The sequence below is a fragment of the Salvelinus fontinalis genome, chromosome 7 (assembly GCF_029448725.1).
Source record: "Salvelinus fontinalis isolate EN_2023a chromosome 7, ASM2944872v1, whole genome shotgun sequence".
Lineage (NCBI taxonomy): Eukaryota > Metazoa > Chordata > Actinopteri > Salmoniformes > Salmonidae > Salvelinus > Salvelinus fontinalis.
Window position 1 is genome coordinate 45,956,853 of NC_074671.1, and position 16,203 is coordinate 45,973,055.

Below are 16,203 nucleotides of genomic sequence, written 5' to 3' on the forward strand. Positions count from 1 at the left end.
ACTTCAACTGTGTGTGTGTGTGTGTATGTGATTTTATATATATATATATATATAGTGGGGAGAACAAGTATTGGATACACTGCCGATTTTGCAGGTTTTCCTACTTACAAAGCATGTAGAGGTCTGTAATTTTTATCATAGGTACACTTCAACTGTGAGAGACGGAATCTAAAACAAAAATCCAGAAAAACACATTGTATCACATTGCATGACATAAGTATTTGATACATCAGAAAAGCAGAGCTTAATATTTGGTACAGAAACCTTTGTTTGCAATTACAGAGATCATATGTTTCCTGTAGTTCTTGACCAGGTTTGCACACACTGCAGCAGGGATTTTGGCCCACTCCTCCATACAGACCTTCTCCAGATCCTTCAGGTTTCGGGGCTGTCGCTGGGCAATACAGACTTTCAGCTCCCTCCAAAGATTTTCTATTGGGTTCAGGTCTGGAGACTGGGTAGGCCACTCCAGGACCTTGAGATGCTTCTTACGGAGCCACTCCTTAGTTGTCCTGGCTGTGTGTTTCGGGTTGTTGTCATGCTGGAAGACCCAGCCACGACCCATCTTCAATGCTCTTACTGAGGGAAGGAGGTTGTTGGCCAAGATCTCGCGATACATAGCCCCATCCATCCTCCCCTCAATACGGTGCAGTCGTCCTGTCCCCTTTGCAGAAAAGCATCCCCAAAGAATGATGTTTCCACCTCCATGCTTCACGGTTGGGATGGTGTTCTTGGGATGGTGTTCTTGGGATGGTGTTCTTGGGATGGTGTTCTTCTTCTTCCTCCAAACACGGCGAGTGGAGTTTAGACCAAAAAGCTCTATTTTTTGTCTCATCAGACTACATGACCTTCTCCCATTCCTCCTCTGGATCATCCAGATGGTCATTGGCAAACTTCAGACGGGCCTGGACATGCGCTGGCTTGAGCAGGGGCACCTTGCGTGCGCTGCAGGATTTTAATCCATGACAGCGTAGTGTGTTACTAATGGTTTTCTTTGAGACTGTGGTCCCAGCTCTCTTCAGGTCATTGACCAGGTCCTGCCGTGTAGTTCTGGGCTGATCCCTCACCTTCCTCATGATCATTGATGCCCCACGAGGTGAGATCTTGCATGGAGCCCCAGACCGAGGGTGATTGACCGTCATCTTGAACTTCTTCCAGTTTCTAATAATTGCGCCAACAGTTGTTGCCTTCTCACCAAGCTGCTTGCCTATTGTCCTGTAACCCATCCCAGCCTTGTGCAGGTCTACAATTTAACCCTGATGTCCTTACACAGCTCTCTGGTCTTGGCCATTGTGGAGAGGTTGGAGTCTGTTTGATTGAGTGTGTGGACAGGTGTCTTTTATACAGGTAACGAGTTCAAACAGGTGCAGTTAATACAGGTAATGACTGGAGAGGACTGTGAGAGACAGAATTCTTACTGGTTGGTAGGTGATCAAATACTTATGTCATGCAATAAAATGCTAATGAATTACTTAAAAATCATACAATGTGATTTTCTGGATTTTTGTTTTAGATTCCGTCTCTCACAGTTTAAGTGTACCTATGATAAAAATTACAGATCTCTACATGCTTTGTAAGTAGGAAAACCTGCAAAATTGACAGTGTGTCAAATACTTTTTCTCCCCACTGTATATATATATTCAATATTAGTTACTTCTTACTAGTAATACATTTATTGTTTTTGAAACATTACAAAGCATGCTAATCCATTTTTGTATGTTTTGTTGGTGTACTTTTAACATCCCAAAAATATTTTGTCTGGTAAAAAAAATCTACTTGCCACAGTGGCTGGTGGACCAAAAAGTACATTTTATGCCCTGATGGTTAAGATTAGGATTGGGGAAGGGGAAGCTGATCCTAGATCTTTACCTAGAGGAAACGCCAGAGTGCAATGTGCAAGAACAGGTGTACCCATTCGCGCTCCCATTCATTTAATTCTAGGCCTATGTTTCCAAAGGTTGTTCAGTAATATCAGCATCATAAACTACTTTTCCCCTAGCATCACCATAAACGACCTGATTTGCACAGAGGCAAAAGAGAGGTTTTACATTTACAACTCTAGTGTTTTGCTGGCGGCGACTATGTGCCTTCACACAAAGGCAGACCATAAACTGGTTTAAAGTATACAGACCATAAAATATCAGAACTGTGATGGAGAACACATGACTGTTTGCACTTCTATGGGGTAAAGTCTCTGCTAGGTATCACAGCTCCCCCCCCCCCCCCCCCAATCCTAACCTTAACCTTTAGTGGCAAATGCTAAACTGACAAAAGATCAGCATCTAAGTGCAACTTCACCCTACACCCAGCAACACTAGCTAGCACCAATATGACTAGCCTGTAGTCAAATGTCTCATACTGCAGCTACAATATTTGCATAGCATTATCCATGCAGGAAAACATTGGTCCTTCCCAAGGCTGCATGATGACATGTTACTGTGTGTACAGCCAGCATGAAACAATCATGCCTTGTTACTGACTGTAGAGGGATCGGGCTATCTTAAGTGTATCCTCTATTATGATTCCTGTTAACAAAAACATCAGCACATTCTCTATTACCTGATTCAATCACTACAACCGAGGTTAGACTAGCCAGGTCCCAGATCTGTTTGTGTGCTCTTGCCAATTCCTATGGTCATTGTCACGTCAACTGAGAGCACAAAATCTGGGACCAAGTTAGGGTTGTTGGAGAGTGCATTGATGAATTAAGAAAAATAGTCAAATCTACCACCGCGAACCAGAGTAGAAACAGATGCGACCGCGTCAACAACAACACATGTGGTACAAATGTAGGGCCACAGATGAGGCTAATGTTGATCCTCTCTGAACGTATACAGAGTCACTGTTAGTTCTAACAAAACCCAAATATCTGTTTTAGAAAGGGGGTAGTTAATACAGTGCAGCGCTCTGTTTACCGCCCCCCTGGATACGGCTGCCTCGTTCAGTACGGCTCAAACAGTCAAACACAAGCCAGCGGAGGAGAGAAAAAGAGACAGAAAGGGAGAGGAGTGAAACTGAGTGGCGCACATGGCCTGGCTGCTGGAGCCAGCCAGCCAGCCAGCCAGCCAGCCAGCCAGCCAGCCATACCATCCATCCCATCCAATCCAGGCCTTGATCAGGCAGGGCACTGCAGAACACGTTTTCGCGGCATGATACAGTATCCTCCTTTGTGAGCTCCGCAAGTGGCCACATTCCTCAACCTCTCGCAGTTTGTTTACAATTAGATCCTCATCCGCACTCCATATGAAAAGTGTCTATGGGGAGACCTCCAATAATTGCTCTAAAAAAGTGAGCTAGACAGGGGAAAAAACATTGCACGTTGTACTGCAAATAGTTTGCTAAATCTGCACTGATGCAAAGCAGAGGCCTTCCTGGGGCCGCAACCCCAATGTCACCCTATTCCCTATATAGTGCACTACTTTTGACCTGGGCGCGCAGTAGTGCACTATGTAGAGAAAAGGGTGCCATATGGGACAAAGCCCATGAGTTGTTTCCAACTGGTTCTGTTAGCAGCCTGTTCCAGGAAAAGCCTAGAACCGTTCAGCAGTGCACTCAAAAACATGCTAGAATGTTTTCCATCATGCTGTCATGCAGGTTGAACGTGGAACACAGAGCAGGTTTTATCTCACTTCCAGAGGAGATAAGGAAATTCAAAAGCTCATGGAAGCGATTCAGAATACAAATGTCCTTTCTGGCTCCTAAGATAGCAATCTTGCTTTGTAGTGGGGCAATTTATTCAAAAAGCAAGACTATCTAGCCTACTCCTTGTTCAAAAGCCTTTTCTCTTGCCTACCTCTGTGTGGTGTCGGTTACCCAGTACCGATGTCTTTACATTTCACTGTGCAATTGCCAAACCGATTTGACTAAAACCCAACTGCAGTGAAAGCATGGAAATGTCAGTGCTGTTCTCTGCGAGTGGCCCTGAGCAGGGTGGCAGATGAGGTGTGACGGCACAGAGGCATCCGTCCTTATTCACAAGCTGGTGAGAGGGCGGTGGTGCATGTAACAGAGGTGGTTCGATGAACCACGCTGGTGTGATGAGTAACTTTGTTTGCAATTTGGATGAGACGGGAAGCCTTTACCTAAGAGAGATAACACGTTTGCAGGAGACCCGGGTTTGAACCCAACCAGACACAGATACAGACCCACACACAACACTGGCTTCAGTGGCTGGCGGCCCTAACCCAGTTCTCACTGTCTACACACACCCACCAGTCAGTTCCTGAGCCTGACCCTCTCAACACTGCTTGCCAGACATGTTCCTGCCACATCCTCCAAATGTCAGCCCGTGTAGCATGTCACACTGTGTATTAATGGAAAAGAGGTCAGGTGTTACAGTGAATAAGTGCCTCTCACAATGTCAGGCTGTCCAAGGTAGTCAATGCGCCAAGCTATGAAGTGTTTTCTGATGCACACACGACACACACGCTCAAATGTGCACACGCTCAAACGTCTTACCTGGGAATATTGCAGACTCATGTTAAAAGAAACCACCAGCTTTCATGTTCTGAGCAAGGAACTTAAACGTTAGCTTTTTTACATGGCACATATTGCACTTTTACTTTCTTCTCCAACACTTTGTTTTTGCATTATTTAAACCAAATTGAACATGTTTCATTATTTATTTGAGGCTAAATTGATTTTATTTATGTATTATATTAAGTTAAAATAAGTGTTCATTCAGTATTGTTGTAATTGTCATTATTACAATAAATAAATAAATAAAATAAAACTATTAAAAATAAAAAAACGACCGATTAATCGATATCGGCTTTTTTTGATCCTCCAATAATCGGTATCGGCTCTTTTGGTCCTCCAATAATCGGTATCGGCGTTGAAAAATCATAATCAGTCGACCTCTAGATTGGATAGTGTCAGTCGGTCGGTGGGTGGGTGATGTAGGAGTGTTTCTTGAGGGGACAGAATCTCTCAGAACACAGAGCGGAGCACTCGGTGAGAGGAAAACACACAGCCTCTGCACTCGCCACTAGTAGATCTCAGTCCACAGTGCATTATGTCTAATCCAAAGGAGAGCTAGACGGTTGGCCCAACATTTCGGCACAAAAACCTCCGATTCGCCAACGTCTATATAACATGGCATTGGCATGACATTTACATTTACATTTAAGTCATTTAGCAGACGCTCTTATCCAGAGCGACTTACAAGTACATACATTCATACTTTTTTTGTACTGGCCCCCCGTGGGAATCGAACCCACAACCCTGGCGTTGCAAGCGCCATGCTCTACCAACTGAGCCACACGGGGCCACACGGGGCATGACTCATCCATGTTATGTCAAAGGCTACGTTATGTTGAATGACAACATTCCCAGAGTGTCTTTGATAGTAAACTGTTCAGGGAGAGTAGTAATTCCTTCCTCGGAGAGAGAAACATTCACCTTGCAGCAGTCTGCAAGGTGAAATTGTAAGCGGTGTTATAATCCTGCCTTAGCTCTGCCGTGATGCATTAGGGTTACCGTGCACAGGGAGGCAGCTGCGTCATTGTCCCGTGTGGCATCACTGAAACCGTAGCCCTCTATCCATTGTCGGCAGTCGTCTGTCCTAGGTCCGGCGTGATGTGATCGATGACAAAGATTAAGAAGACAAAGAGATGGGCCCTTCTGAGGCAGAAAAGGGCTTTTCTGTCCGCACTTACGGCCGGCAGCGTCTCAAAATCAACAGCCTACTCGCTACAAATCACACAGAAGGCCCAACTTGCGGCCAGCGCCAAAAGCAACATCCACACCTTTCAACGGCAGCCAGCTAGGTGGAGACGAGAAGAGAGCCAGCCAGATCGCGGGAGCCCGGCACCTGGCCTTTCATCCTCTTTACACCCCCCCCCCCCTTCATCTCCTCCATCTACCAGCATGATTGCATTTCAGCAGAGGGACAGCTAACGCGCTACGCCAACACATTCAGAGGAAAACACTGCTTGGTGATTGGCTGGCTGCATCAACATGAAGCAGGCAGACAATTGTCCACACCAAGGCCATTCCGAGTCTGGCTGAATCCATCTGAATCAATCCTCTCCCGCTGAGCCAAATCCAGATTGAGCCATCCTTGTGCTGTTAAGAGCCTCTGTGATCCTCTGTGTCTCTAGCCCAGCTGAGCTGAATAGTGGCAGCCAGACAGTGTAGTGGATGTGCCAGGTATCAGAAGCTCAGACCAGGCGAGTGATAGCCTTTCCCTCAGAACTCACATCAAGTGGCTCTGGACAGAGAGGAGACCCAGGCAGCTATTTAGGCCCACCCGATAAGGACCTCTCAGATTCACTTCTTAAAAGGTGACCTTCTACAGTTCAAGTGACAACAGATGGAAACTAGCCTGCTAGCTAAATCTGGCATACTTACTGAAATGTTGTGGAATGTGAATTGTCCCTGTCAAATAAATATAATTTAAAACAGTGAAATGCTCTGATGCTCTCACATTTGAGCCCAGCAAGCCCCCTAACGTAACATGGAGTAAGAATATGTTCAGAGCTTATACACAAAAAAAACACAAATATAAACGCAACATGTAAAGTGTTGGTCCTATGTTTCATAAGGTGAAAAAACAATGTCTCAAGTTTTGAGGTAGAGTGCAATTGGTATGCTGACTGCAGGAATGTCCACCAGAGTTATTGCCAGAGAACTGAATGTTCATTTCTCGACCATAAGCCGTCTCCAACGTCGTATTAGAGAATATGTCAGTACGTCCAACCAGCCTCACAACCACAGACGACGTGTAACCACACCAAGCCCAGTACCTCCACATCCAGCTTCTTCACCTGCGGGATCGTCTGAGGGGGAGTGGGCCTAATGAATTTATTTTAATTGACTGATTTCCTTATTTAAACTGTAACTCAGTAAAATCTTCAAAGGTGTTGCATATTGCATTTAAATTTTTGTTCAGTATAGATTAGAAGATAGTAATAACATAGGACAACAGAAGTAGTTATGCTATGCTTCTCCACCAACAGAGAAACAAATGGCAGATTGACAACCACACTAAAGACAAGCATTTGTGAAAACTAGGCCTAAATACCATTGTCATGAAACTCAAAAGGTATTAATGCCATGTGGCTTTTCTACTTCAGCTTATTGGAAATTGTTCTTATAACAAAACAAACAAGAAGGTTGACAGAATGTATTGTGTGGGTTTTATCTGCAGGTAATGTTATTTGTCACAGAATAATGTTAGGGTCTGGAGGAAGCTTGTGCAGCAGTCTGCAAAACACCAATAGTCCTGAGCAGTGCTGTGCTCCCAAACAAGGAAAACATTAGGAAATGTAGACATTAGGAAGGGTAGACTCTAGATAGAGGACTGATATGCAGAAGTAGACTAATATCTAACAGAGACCCCAACTGGCTAAGAGTAGTCATCAAATGAGGGATGGAAAATCGCCACTACACCATAAAACATACAAAGATAAAACCGTGTGTAAATAAGTCCACAAAAGGACAGTGAAGCCCTGTTCTCATTAACACTTCCTTATTTCACCCAAAAACCCATAAAATAGACAAAAACAAAACTGACTTGGAATAAAGAACAGAGTTAGGCCTACACAATACAATGTGTAACTTAAATAGTGACACCCCAACATACCTCTCATGAACTTCCTTATTTGACCTCAAATTTGCTCATCACTACAAGGAAGCAGTGGCCACCGCAGACCCTCCCTGGTCACATGACCTGGCAACATCTTTCAGATGCTTTTAAGGGTCCTCCTCCACCAACAGTCTGAGAAGCCTATGGCTCCATGAGTTAGGCCATTCAATTGCAGAGTAGATCTCAAATCCAAACTGTGCCAGTGCCAGCAAAAACAAATAAGCCTAACAAGTGTTAATTTCGTTTTTATGTAGGCCCCAACGGAGGAAGCATTGTCAAAGACCTTCATCCCAAACAGCTGCTAATGGGTGGTGGGGGGGGGGGGGCTCTCTCAGAGTCGAGAGCAGTTAGGAAAGGACTAGGCGTTGCCCTCTGAGTTCAAACTGTGTGACTGGTTGTGGTGACTCAGCCACATCCATACACAGCTGTGAGGTGGGTCAGGCACTGGCCAGACGTGAGATGTTTGTTTGCTCCCTGCTCATCTGGGCTGTAGCTTTAGTGAAGAGAGGTATTCGGAGATACTGACCTACCCACTAAGGATGTGCTACCCCCAATGGAGATTGTCATGGTAGCGCATTTTGTCAGATGGAAACGTGTTTGCTCTTAAATCAAAAACAGAGGGATAGCTTTACAATGTGCTCATTTTAAAGCCATCTACCTGCGACAATTAAATCCGGAAGATAAAGATGTTTACTTCATGATTATACCAAAATGTGCATATTTACAGTGATTAAAGCAGCATATTTTGTCTAGGCAGTACATTAGCGGTAGTTATGTCTGATAGTCAGAACAGAGGCCTCTCTCCATGGCTCACTGTCTGACAGACACAGTGTGGCAGCAGGGAAAGGGGGGGGGGGGGGAGCACTACACCTCTTCCTGGGGCCCTGGGTGCTCCACCTTGATAGCTAGCAGCCTCTCAGAAGACATGCGTGAACCCTTCACTGTCCAGATCCTATCTGGGTAATTGTCTTCCCAGCCCCACATGGCCCAGGGGAAAGCAGCAAATGGGTTGGCAGGGCTGTCTGCCACACAGGACAGAGGAAGAGTGGTGTTTCAGGGACGACTCAGACTGTTGGGGCAAACCACACAGCCAAATGATACGTGTGTCTATTTACAGGTTAGAAGTCAAGACAACCAGTATGGTCTCTTTCCTTTGACTAGTCCAAAGCCAGAGAATTCCATTGGCTGACACTGGTTGGGATTGAGATATCAGTGCACCGTTAATGTGGTATGGGAGATAACCTCCATCTTGTTATCGCTGTTGCACAGGAAGTGGCAGTTGCTGCAGTACAGAAGGACCACAATGTCCTGACCGACACAGCTGGCAGGGAACTGTCACTGATACTGAAGCAGCCCAAGACGGAGGCAGTATTCTTATTTTTTTTAAATACAAAATTATCCTAACACAGAAAGGAGGCCGAGTTGAACATTCTTTCTTTTGTTTAAGAAACGTTCTGAAGCCTGAACGGAATGGGCCTAGCTCTCTCAAGAGTAAAACGCTCACTTTGTAACTCAATCGTCATAATCTAATTCCGACCATATTCAGTCGCCACACAAAGTCCCCATTGAAACCTCTAAATAATTCACAAACTACTGAGAGTCAATCCCAGGGCCCACCCGAGCAAACAAACACTCAGTATTCCCCAGCCGGCAAACATGTAATCTTAAAACTGAAAGAAAAATAAATGAAGGCTAATAAAAAGGGTCCGGCCGCATGTGTGAATAAGAGGCCTTATTTAAGCTATGTTCAAGAGAGCTTTCTATGTTCTCGCAGAAAAGGTATGCGAAAGCAGAAAGGCTTCCTATGGGTTTGAATATTGGAGCATTCAACTGCTTACAGTAGGTTAAGGACAGAGGGGTAACTAGGGTGAATAGAGCCATTTCAATGCAGGCTCAGAGCACAGCTTTATTCTTACCAGCATAAATAACACTATTCACCTAAGCTCACATCGGATTCACTGGAGAACTGAGTGTCTGTTAGTTTGTTTTTGTTATTTCCTTTCAATTTGTGTCCAGACCTATAAAACCAGGTGAGCTCTGAACTAACTTAATTGGTCAATCAAGTACAAGGGAGGAGCGAGAACCCGCAGACACTCAGCAACTCCAGGAATTGAGCTTGACACCCCTGCTATAGGCCTATGTATGTCTTGTTATTTTGACATGTTCCAGAACTAGGACTGGGGATTTTCAAGATGCAATGTCTTGTTTTGAATGTCTTCAATAAAAGAAGATTTAGCCATCTTCAAGGGGGGTAAGCTAGTGAGGGAGAGCGTGAGCCTCACCTGCCACGTTGACCTTCTCTGCATTGGAGGCGCTGGGCGTGACCGTGCTGGTGCCGTTGGTCAGGTTAGCCCCCGTGCCGTTGTAGATGTTCTCCACCTTGGACTCCAGCTTGCCCAGCCGTACCATGATATTGTCCAGGAGCACCGCCAGGGTCTTCTTCAGATCTGGAGGAGGGGACACAGTATAGTATGAATCATAGATACCTCATATCAGTCTTACTGCTAACCAGCTAACATAACTTGAGGCTAAAATATACAGTACAGAGTTATCTATATTTCCCTTTCATTTTCCTATCATTTTAATTGATCTCATGAATAGTCATTTTCAAATCTCAGATTGACTTCTTGAAGGACAAGGAGGAAATTACAGCATAGTGATATAATACCAGTGAGTATCTCTCCACACTCACCCCCAGAGAAAATGCTTTTCTATTTTCGTCTTCATAACTAGGCTAATCAATATATCGTTATGGTGGGAGTAATCTGAGTATGCCTTGTATACTGAGACGGCCCTTTCTTATTGGCCTTGCGCTGAAAAATGAAAAACAAGAGGAGAGGATCAGCTTATTTCAGCGACCCCAATAAATCATTGGATTTCATGCTGTCTGTTAAGGGACTCGTTTAAATGTTTAACTGAGCTGGCGGGTATCTTTGAGAATGACCTTGCTGCTTCATTTAGGTCTGTGCATTTCTATGGGCATCTTCTGACTCCGGTAGCTAGCCAAAAGGTGGGATGGATGATGGGATTGAAAAAAGTAAGCTGACATTCACAATAGTTGTGTCCCAATAATGTCTCCTTCCTGAAGGGTGCCCTCGTTCACTACTTCCCACAAATCTAAGAGCATTGGATTGATTGGTGGAGCCATGGGCTAGTGGGAGTTCCCACCATGTTTCTTATACCACTCATCTCATTTCAAATTGGTGAAGGGTAGTGAACAAAAGCATATTTTGGGAGCAAGGAGAGATAACTGGGACATAGCCCAGTAGCTAGCCAATAAGAAGTGGGGATGGGATAGAAAGGACACTACAGTGAGCTGACATTCACAATGACATCATCTCGGTTTGTTTCAGTAGCATTTCAGGAAATGGTATGCAAGGCTTGGCATTTCGGTGCGAAGGCCTAATGGTGTTTATCTGATATTTACCATCCAGCAGCCATGAAGACATTGAGTGGCTTCAATTCCATTTTTATAATGTTTTTTGTTTTTTGTTATTTACATATTATTGTTTATGGTGTTGTAAGATCTCACGGTTGATCAATGTTGACTTGTAAATGCAACACACATTTTGGCTTCGGTTTCAATTTTATTTGTTTGCATATAACTCTGATAAAACCAAAAGATCCAACATGCTTAACATATTGTTTATTGGTATGACCTAAGATCTTGTCACAAAACAGTTGATCAATCTTGACTAGTAGCTACCGAGAAAATTAAATATGACATGACCCTTCAGCCCCTGAAATGTTTTCCTTTCCTCCCGCCGTCCCAAGAATATTCCGGAATGTCGTCAACCTAATTAACATTCCATGAGGTGGTGGAGCTGTGAAGACAGCGATCGCACCCGTCTGTCACACGTCAGCGCGGCGACTGCGGTGCAATTTCTCCGGCCGCGCGTTATGTCACTCCCTATCGTGCCAGAAAAACGGCATGGAGGGAAACAGGTCTGTGTGCGCTGCCGTGGTCAGGGAGAGGGAAGGGGAGGAGAGTAGGCGTGAAGGAGAGAGGGAGGCTGCAGTGTTTTGTCTGCTCTGCACGGCTGCGTGGGGCGGAGATAAGCAGATGCCGAGAGGGAGCGTCGCTGCGTCAGACAAGGAAGAAATCAACTGAAAGCTGGACTACGTCCCAAATGCCACCCTATTCCCTATATAGTGCAGTACTTTTGACCAGGGCCCATACAACTCTGGTGAAAAGCCGTGCACTGTCGGAAATAGAGTGGAGCTGCCACTGCCAGGGCATCAGGCTGAACATAATTACACACGCTAGATTGTGCCCTCGGAAAACACATTGCCCTGAGCAGAAACCGCCCGGCCTGACCTCTATCAACACAGACAGAGAGAAATAAGCACTAGAGAAAGAAACACACTGCCACCCAGTCCAAACACACTGCCCATTCCATCCATCTCTCCCCTTCCTGGACATGGTAGAGTAGGCCATCTCCCCACATGGCTGATCTGTGTGTGTAGCTAATGAATGTTTTACAGGTCGCAGCCAATTGAGTCTCAGAAATAAACATTCCTCGGCATGTTTGCAAAGGAGTGCCCAAAGCACAATGAGGTTTATGTTAACAAATGAAATAGTCGGTCTTTCCGACAGGCACGGAACGTTGTAAATAATTAAGCCAGCTTAAAACAAAGGGAAATGTAAATGCATGGCTCAGGGCGGAGTGTGGACAGCCTGCATTCAAGTGGCAAAGTAGTGTAATATGGTAGGTGTGAAAACAAGCTTGCTAAATCCATGGGATAGATAGGCTTACTGTAAGAAAAGCAAAGTACAATTCACAGCATCCAACCAATCCGAATTGGGTAGTCGGCCAAACGGTGGTAAAAATAATACTATTACATAGATACGTTGATTTAAGAAGACAGTGGTGGTAGTAGTATGTTACTTATCCAAGTTCTTTGGTTCAGATCATTTTCTAGACACCCACCTTTATTAAAAGCTACTGTTACAGAACTGAATTAACATAAGGTTGTGATAGTTGTTTTATAGTCCCCAACTCCCCATTCATCGTTACCACCTGTCTGCTAAAAAAAAGTAATTACTTGACTCGGTCTTCATTCCCAAAGCAAAACAAAGCAATACGTTTCAAAATGAAACATGAGAGTTGAAATATGCATGCGAAAGCCTGACACGTTCATTCTCCACAGAGGCACCCATAGGGAGGGAGCTTACATTGCAGTCACAGCGCTTTACAGATACCAACTGTGTTAGTTGAGTCACGTTCTTCACTCATGTCAAATGTCTACATGAGCCGATACGTGGTACGTGATGAGCATGGAGACAAACTGTGACTGTGTCCTAAAATGGCTCCCTATTCCTTATATAGTGCACTACTTTTGACCAGGGACGATAGGATTCTGGTCAAATGTAGTGCACTATTAAGGAAATAAGGTGCTCATTATTTCAGTGACCCTCACGGTCAGCCAAGTGTCATCTTTCAAGAGACTGACCCACAAAAAAATAATAATTGCATACTGAGTGAGTAGACTAAACAGACAATAGCAAACCAATCAAACTAAGAGATATCCGCTATCTGTTAATAAATAATATTCAAATTCAGACTAATTTGTGAGGTTGTAAAATGGGGAACCAGCCCAGATCTTTAATAAACTTGGTTCAGTTAACAAAGTAGGCCAATATCAAGATAAAAAAAAATATATAGGCCTATTTCCCCCCTAAAGGCACAATCTGTAATTTCAACAGCCTGACCCTGTCACTTTGTTTGGTAATCAGAGATGGGGTTTGGTAAATGTAACCACTCAAATAATGGGCGCTCCATAAAATAAACATTATTGTTTTAAACATACTGTACAGTATTTTGAAACTATGCAAAAGATTGATATTACAAAGACTCAAATGAAAGCAATACATCCAAAGAAAATACATTATAATGGAGACAATGCACTAAATTACTTTCCCATCATTTTCTGATTATGTGGTGTACAAATCCAGAGATTTATTTACTTAGAGTCGGACTGACAGATGGGGAGACTAATCCATATTTCTATGCAGCTGTGTGCTCGCTCTTGGCCTAGTGATATTACACAGTATCACATCACAGTCCACGTGCACAAATCCCACAACACTGATGGCAGATGTAAGAAATGCATGCATCTTGTAATTATAGTGACCTTACATATACTATTACCATTGCCAAGTAACCACATGTGATGTAATGTTTTTAGAATCTCTAGGAACTCGACTTACCATACATGGAGTGAAATGTGTCCCTCGCTATCAAGTAAACGCCTGAAATTTTTGTCTGTTAAGTAGAGTTCCTAGAGATTATAAATATGCTATTTTTGGGGTGAAGCCAGCTATACTGTGTTATGGTTCTTTTTCATGGCCACCCACCAGATCGATGCACAACTCAGGGAGTCCAACCAATACACACACTCCCGATGTTGTGTCCCAAAGCTACGTTCAGTTATGCAGTTAGTGCAGCTTCCTCATAATTCGACCTTCATTCCAGTCTGTTACAGAAGGCTTCCCTTGCTCTCTCTCTCTCTCATTTATTTAACTTGTATTTTAACAGGGAGTCATGGTGAGATCAAGGTCTCTTTCACAGATGAGCCCTGTATACACATCAATATACACATCAATATACACAAAAAGCTAAACAATCATTGAAAACAAAACACATTCTTCAGTAAAAAAGGTCCTCAATCAGCCTTCTGAAATTGCCCAAGAGGCACCAATTCATCCAATTTTAGAGAGCCTTGGAGATCATTCCACAAGCAAGGTGCAAAAAAACTAAAAGCAGATTGTTCTAACTCAGTGGAGTTAGTTGATCTAACTCAGTAGAGATGGAAGGGATCTCTAGAGTTAGCCCTCCCTGAGACCGGGTCTGATATCTCGTACACCTGTAAGTTAACAATGAAGTAAGGTACGGTGGAAGTTTACGCAGGAGGGCTTTAGAAACAGAACGAATAAAATCCATCGATCTACGAGACTTTTTGATACAGAATGCAGAGATGTGTACTGAACCTATCGCCTGTAATAAAAGCGTAGTCTGATATCTGATAAACTGCCTCCAACGGCTTCAATAGAGTAGCAGCTGCATTCAGATATACAATAACACCGTAGTCCATAACCGGTATGAATGTCGACTAAATCATTTGTTTTCTGCTATTTAATGAAAGGCATGACCTATTCCTAGAAAATAACCTCCTAATTCTTAATTTCTTAACTTACTCATCAACATGCTTTATGAAAGATGGGTTTTCCAAATATTTATAAACCTAATAAACTCTTCTCACAAAAGGAAAGCATGGAAACAGGTTAGCTGGAATTTGGTTTAGTTCATCGCTTCTCTCTCTTCAGTCAAAATTCCCATCTACTCAAACTAATAAACAGTGTTCAATGCACCATATAAACCACCAGACCAATTCAGTCTTGATACAATATTTAATTAATGTGCACTCAGATTTTATGGGTAATTTACTGAGAGCAGAGAGGAAGTCATAATTCCCCTTAAATGCATTAATGTCATATTGAGACGAATCCTAGATCTGCAGAGGGAGTGCAAATACTGTAGCATGAAGCACATTTTTCTCCTTACTACTTTTATTTAATCAAAAGCATAAAAAGGCTAGAACTTATAATTACATTTCTAATGGCAGAGAGTAAACAGTGTTCTAGTCTCAAGAAGTACATTAAGATTGTTTTCTCTCATTTGAACATGTCTCAAACAGGGAAACTGGTTTCATCCAGTCCATTATAAACTGGTTCCAGACTGGTTCTTTAGACCTAGGTCAAGACATATAAACATTTCCTCCATTTGATGCATTAATAAAGTTTATTCAATTAAATTAAAAGTTCAGGCTATTGACAGAATATTATGAATCTGTTCTGATAAGATGAGACCGTATCACAGATCTTTTGTCTCATTGCCTCCCGAATAATAGTGTTTGCAGCAACAACTCATTTCATGCTTTTCTGGAGATAATTAATGACATGATTAAGCAATTAGCCCATTACATTGAGCTGATTATATCATTATACCGGTCTGGGATAAAGCTTAGGATTTCTTTCAACACCCTCCTCCAGGTCATTTAAAAACGGGTCGGAGAGCACTGGGCTGCTAGAACAACAGACTTCTCGGTTGTATTACAAATGGCATCCTATTCCTAATGTAGTGCACTACTTTTGACAGGGCCCATAGTAGCGCACTAAATAGGGAATAGGATGCCATTTGGGACGCATCCCAGCTATGTACAACCAGGGGTTTCACCAAGGCAGATGCTTCAACACTCTGCATCAATGTTTTAACACAGACCCTAAGGGGAACAAGAGCAGCTAAATGCTCCGTGTTCGCCAGTCAGTACTCTTGAGGTCTGGCGATTAGCAGACTGTGGCAGAACTGAGGTTGATAGACGGGAGGCTTCCTGCCTCACAAACCCAGATAAATTCAATTTTACAGGCTAACAGAGTTTTAAGACGAATCATATTAGGCATGGCCTTTTCAGAGAGCTACTTTCTTGGAAGAGGACCAGTGGCAGTTGGTTGGTTACCTGGTCCTTATACAGTATTTTCTTGTTTTTCGCCATCCATTAGAATGTATTCAGCGTAATCAATTCCAATCTCATGTTTCTAATGAAGCCTCTCATTG

The 16,203-nt window shown here is 43.4% G+C and overlaps 1 protein-coding gene and 1 non-coding gene across 2 annotated transcripts in view; both read right to left on the bottom strand.

Moving 5' to 3' along the window:
• LOC129859524 (alpha-1,6-mannosylglycoprotein 6-beta-N-acetylglucosaminyltransferase A-like) overlaps positions 1-16,203 on the bottom strand; it is a 110,044-nt gene that overhangs the window by 73,899 nt on the left and 19,942 nt on the right. The window contains exon 3 of the mRNA XM_055929386.1: positions 9,871-10,035. Coding sequence (XP_055785361.1) covers positions 9,871-10,035 — 165 coding nt within the window. The remainder of the gene's footprint in view (positions 1-9,870; positions 10,036-16,203) is intronic.
• On the bottom strand, positions 5,194-5,269 carry trnaa-ugc (transfer RNA alanine (anticodon UGC)). The gene has a single exon. It is a non-coding gene; the product is annotated as a tRNA-Ala (tRNA).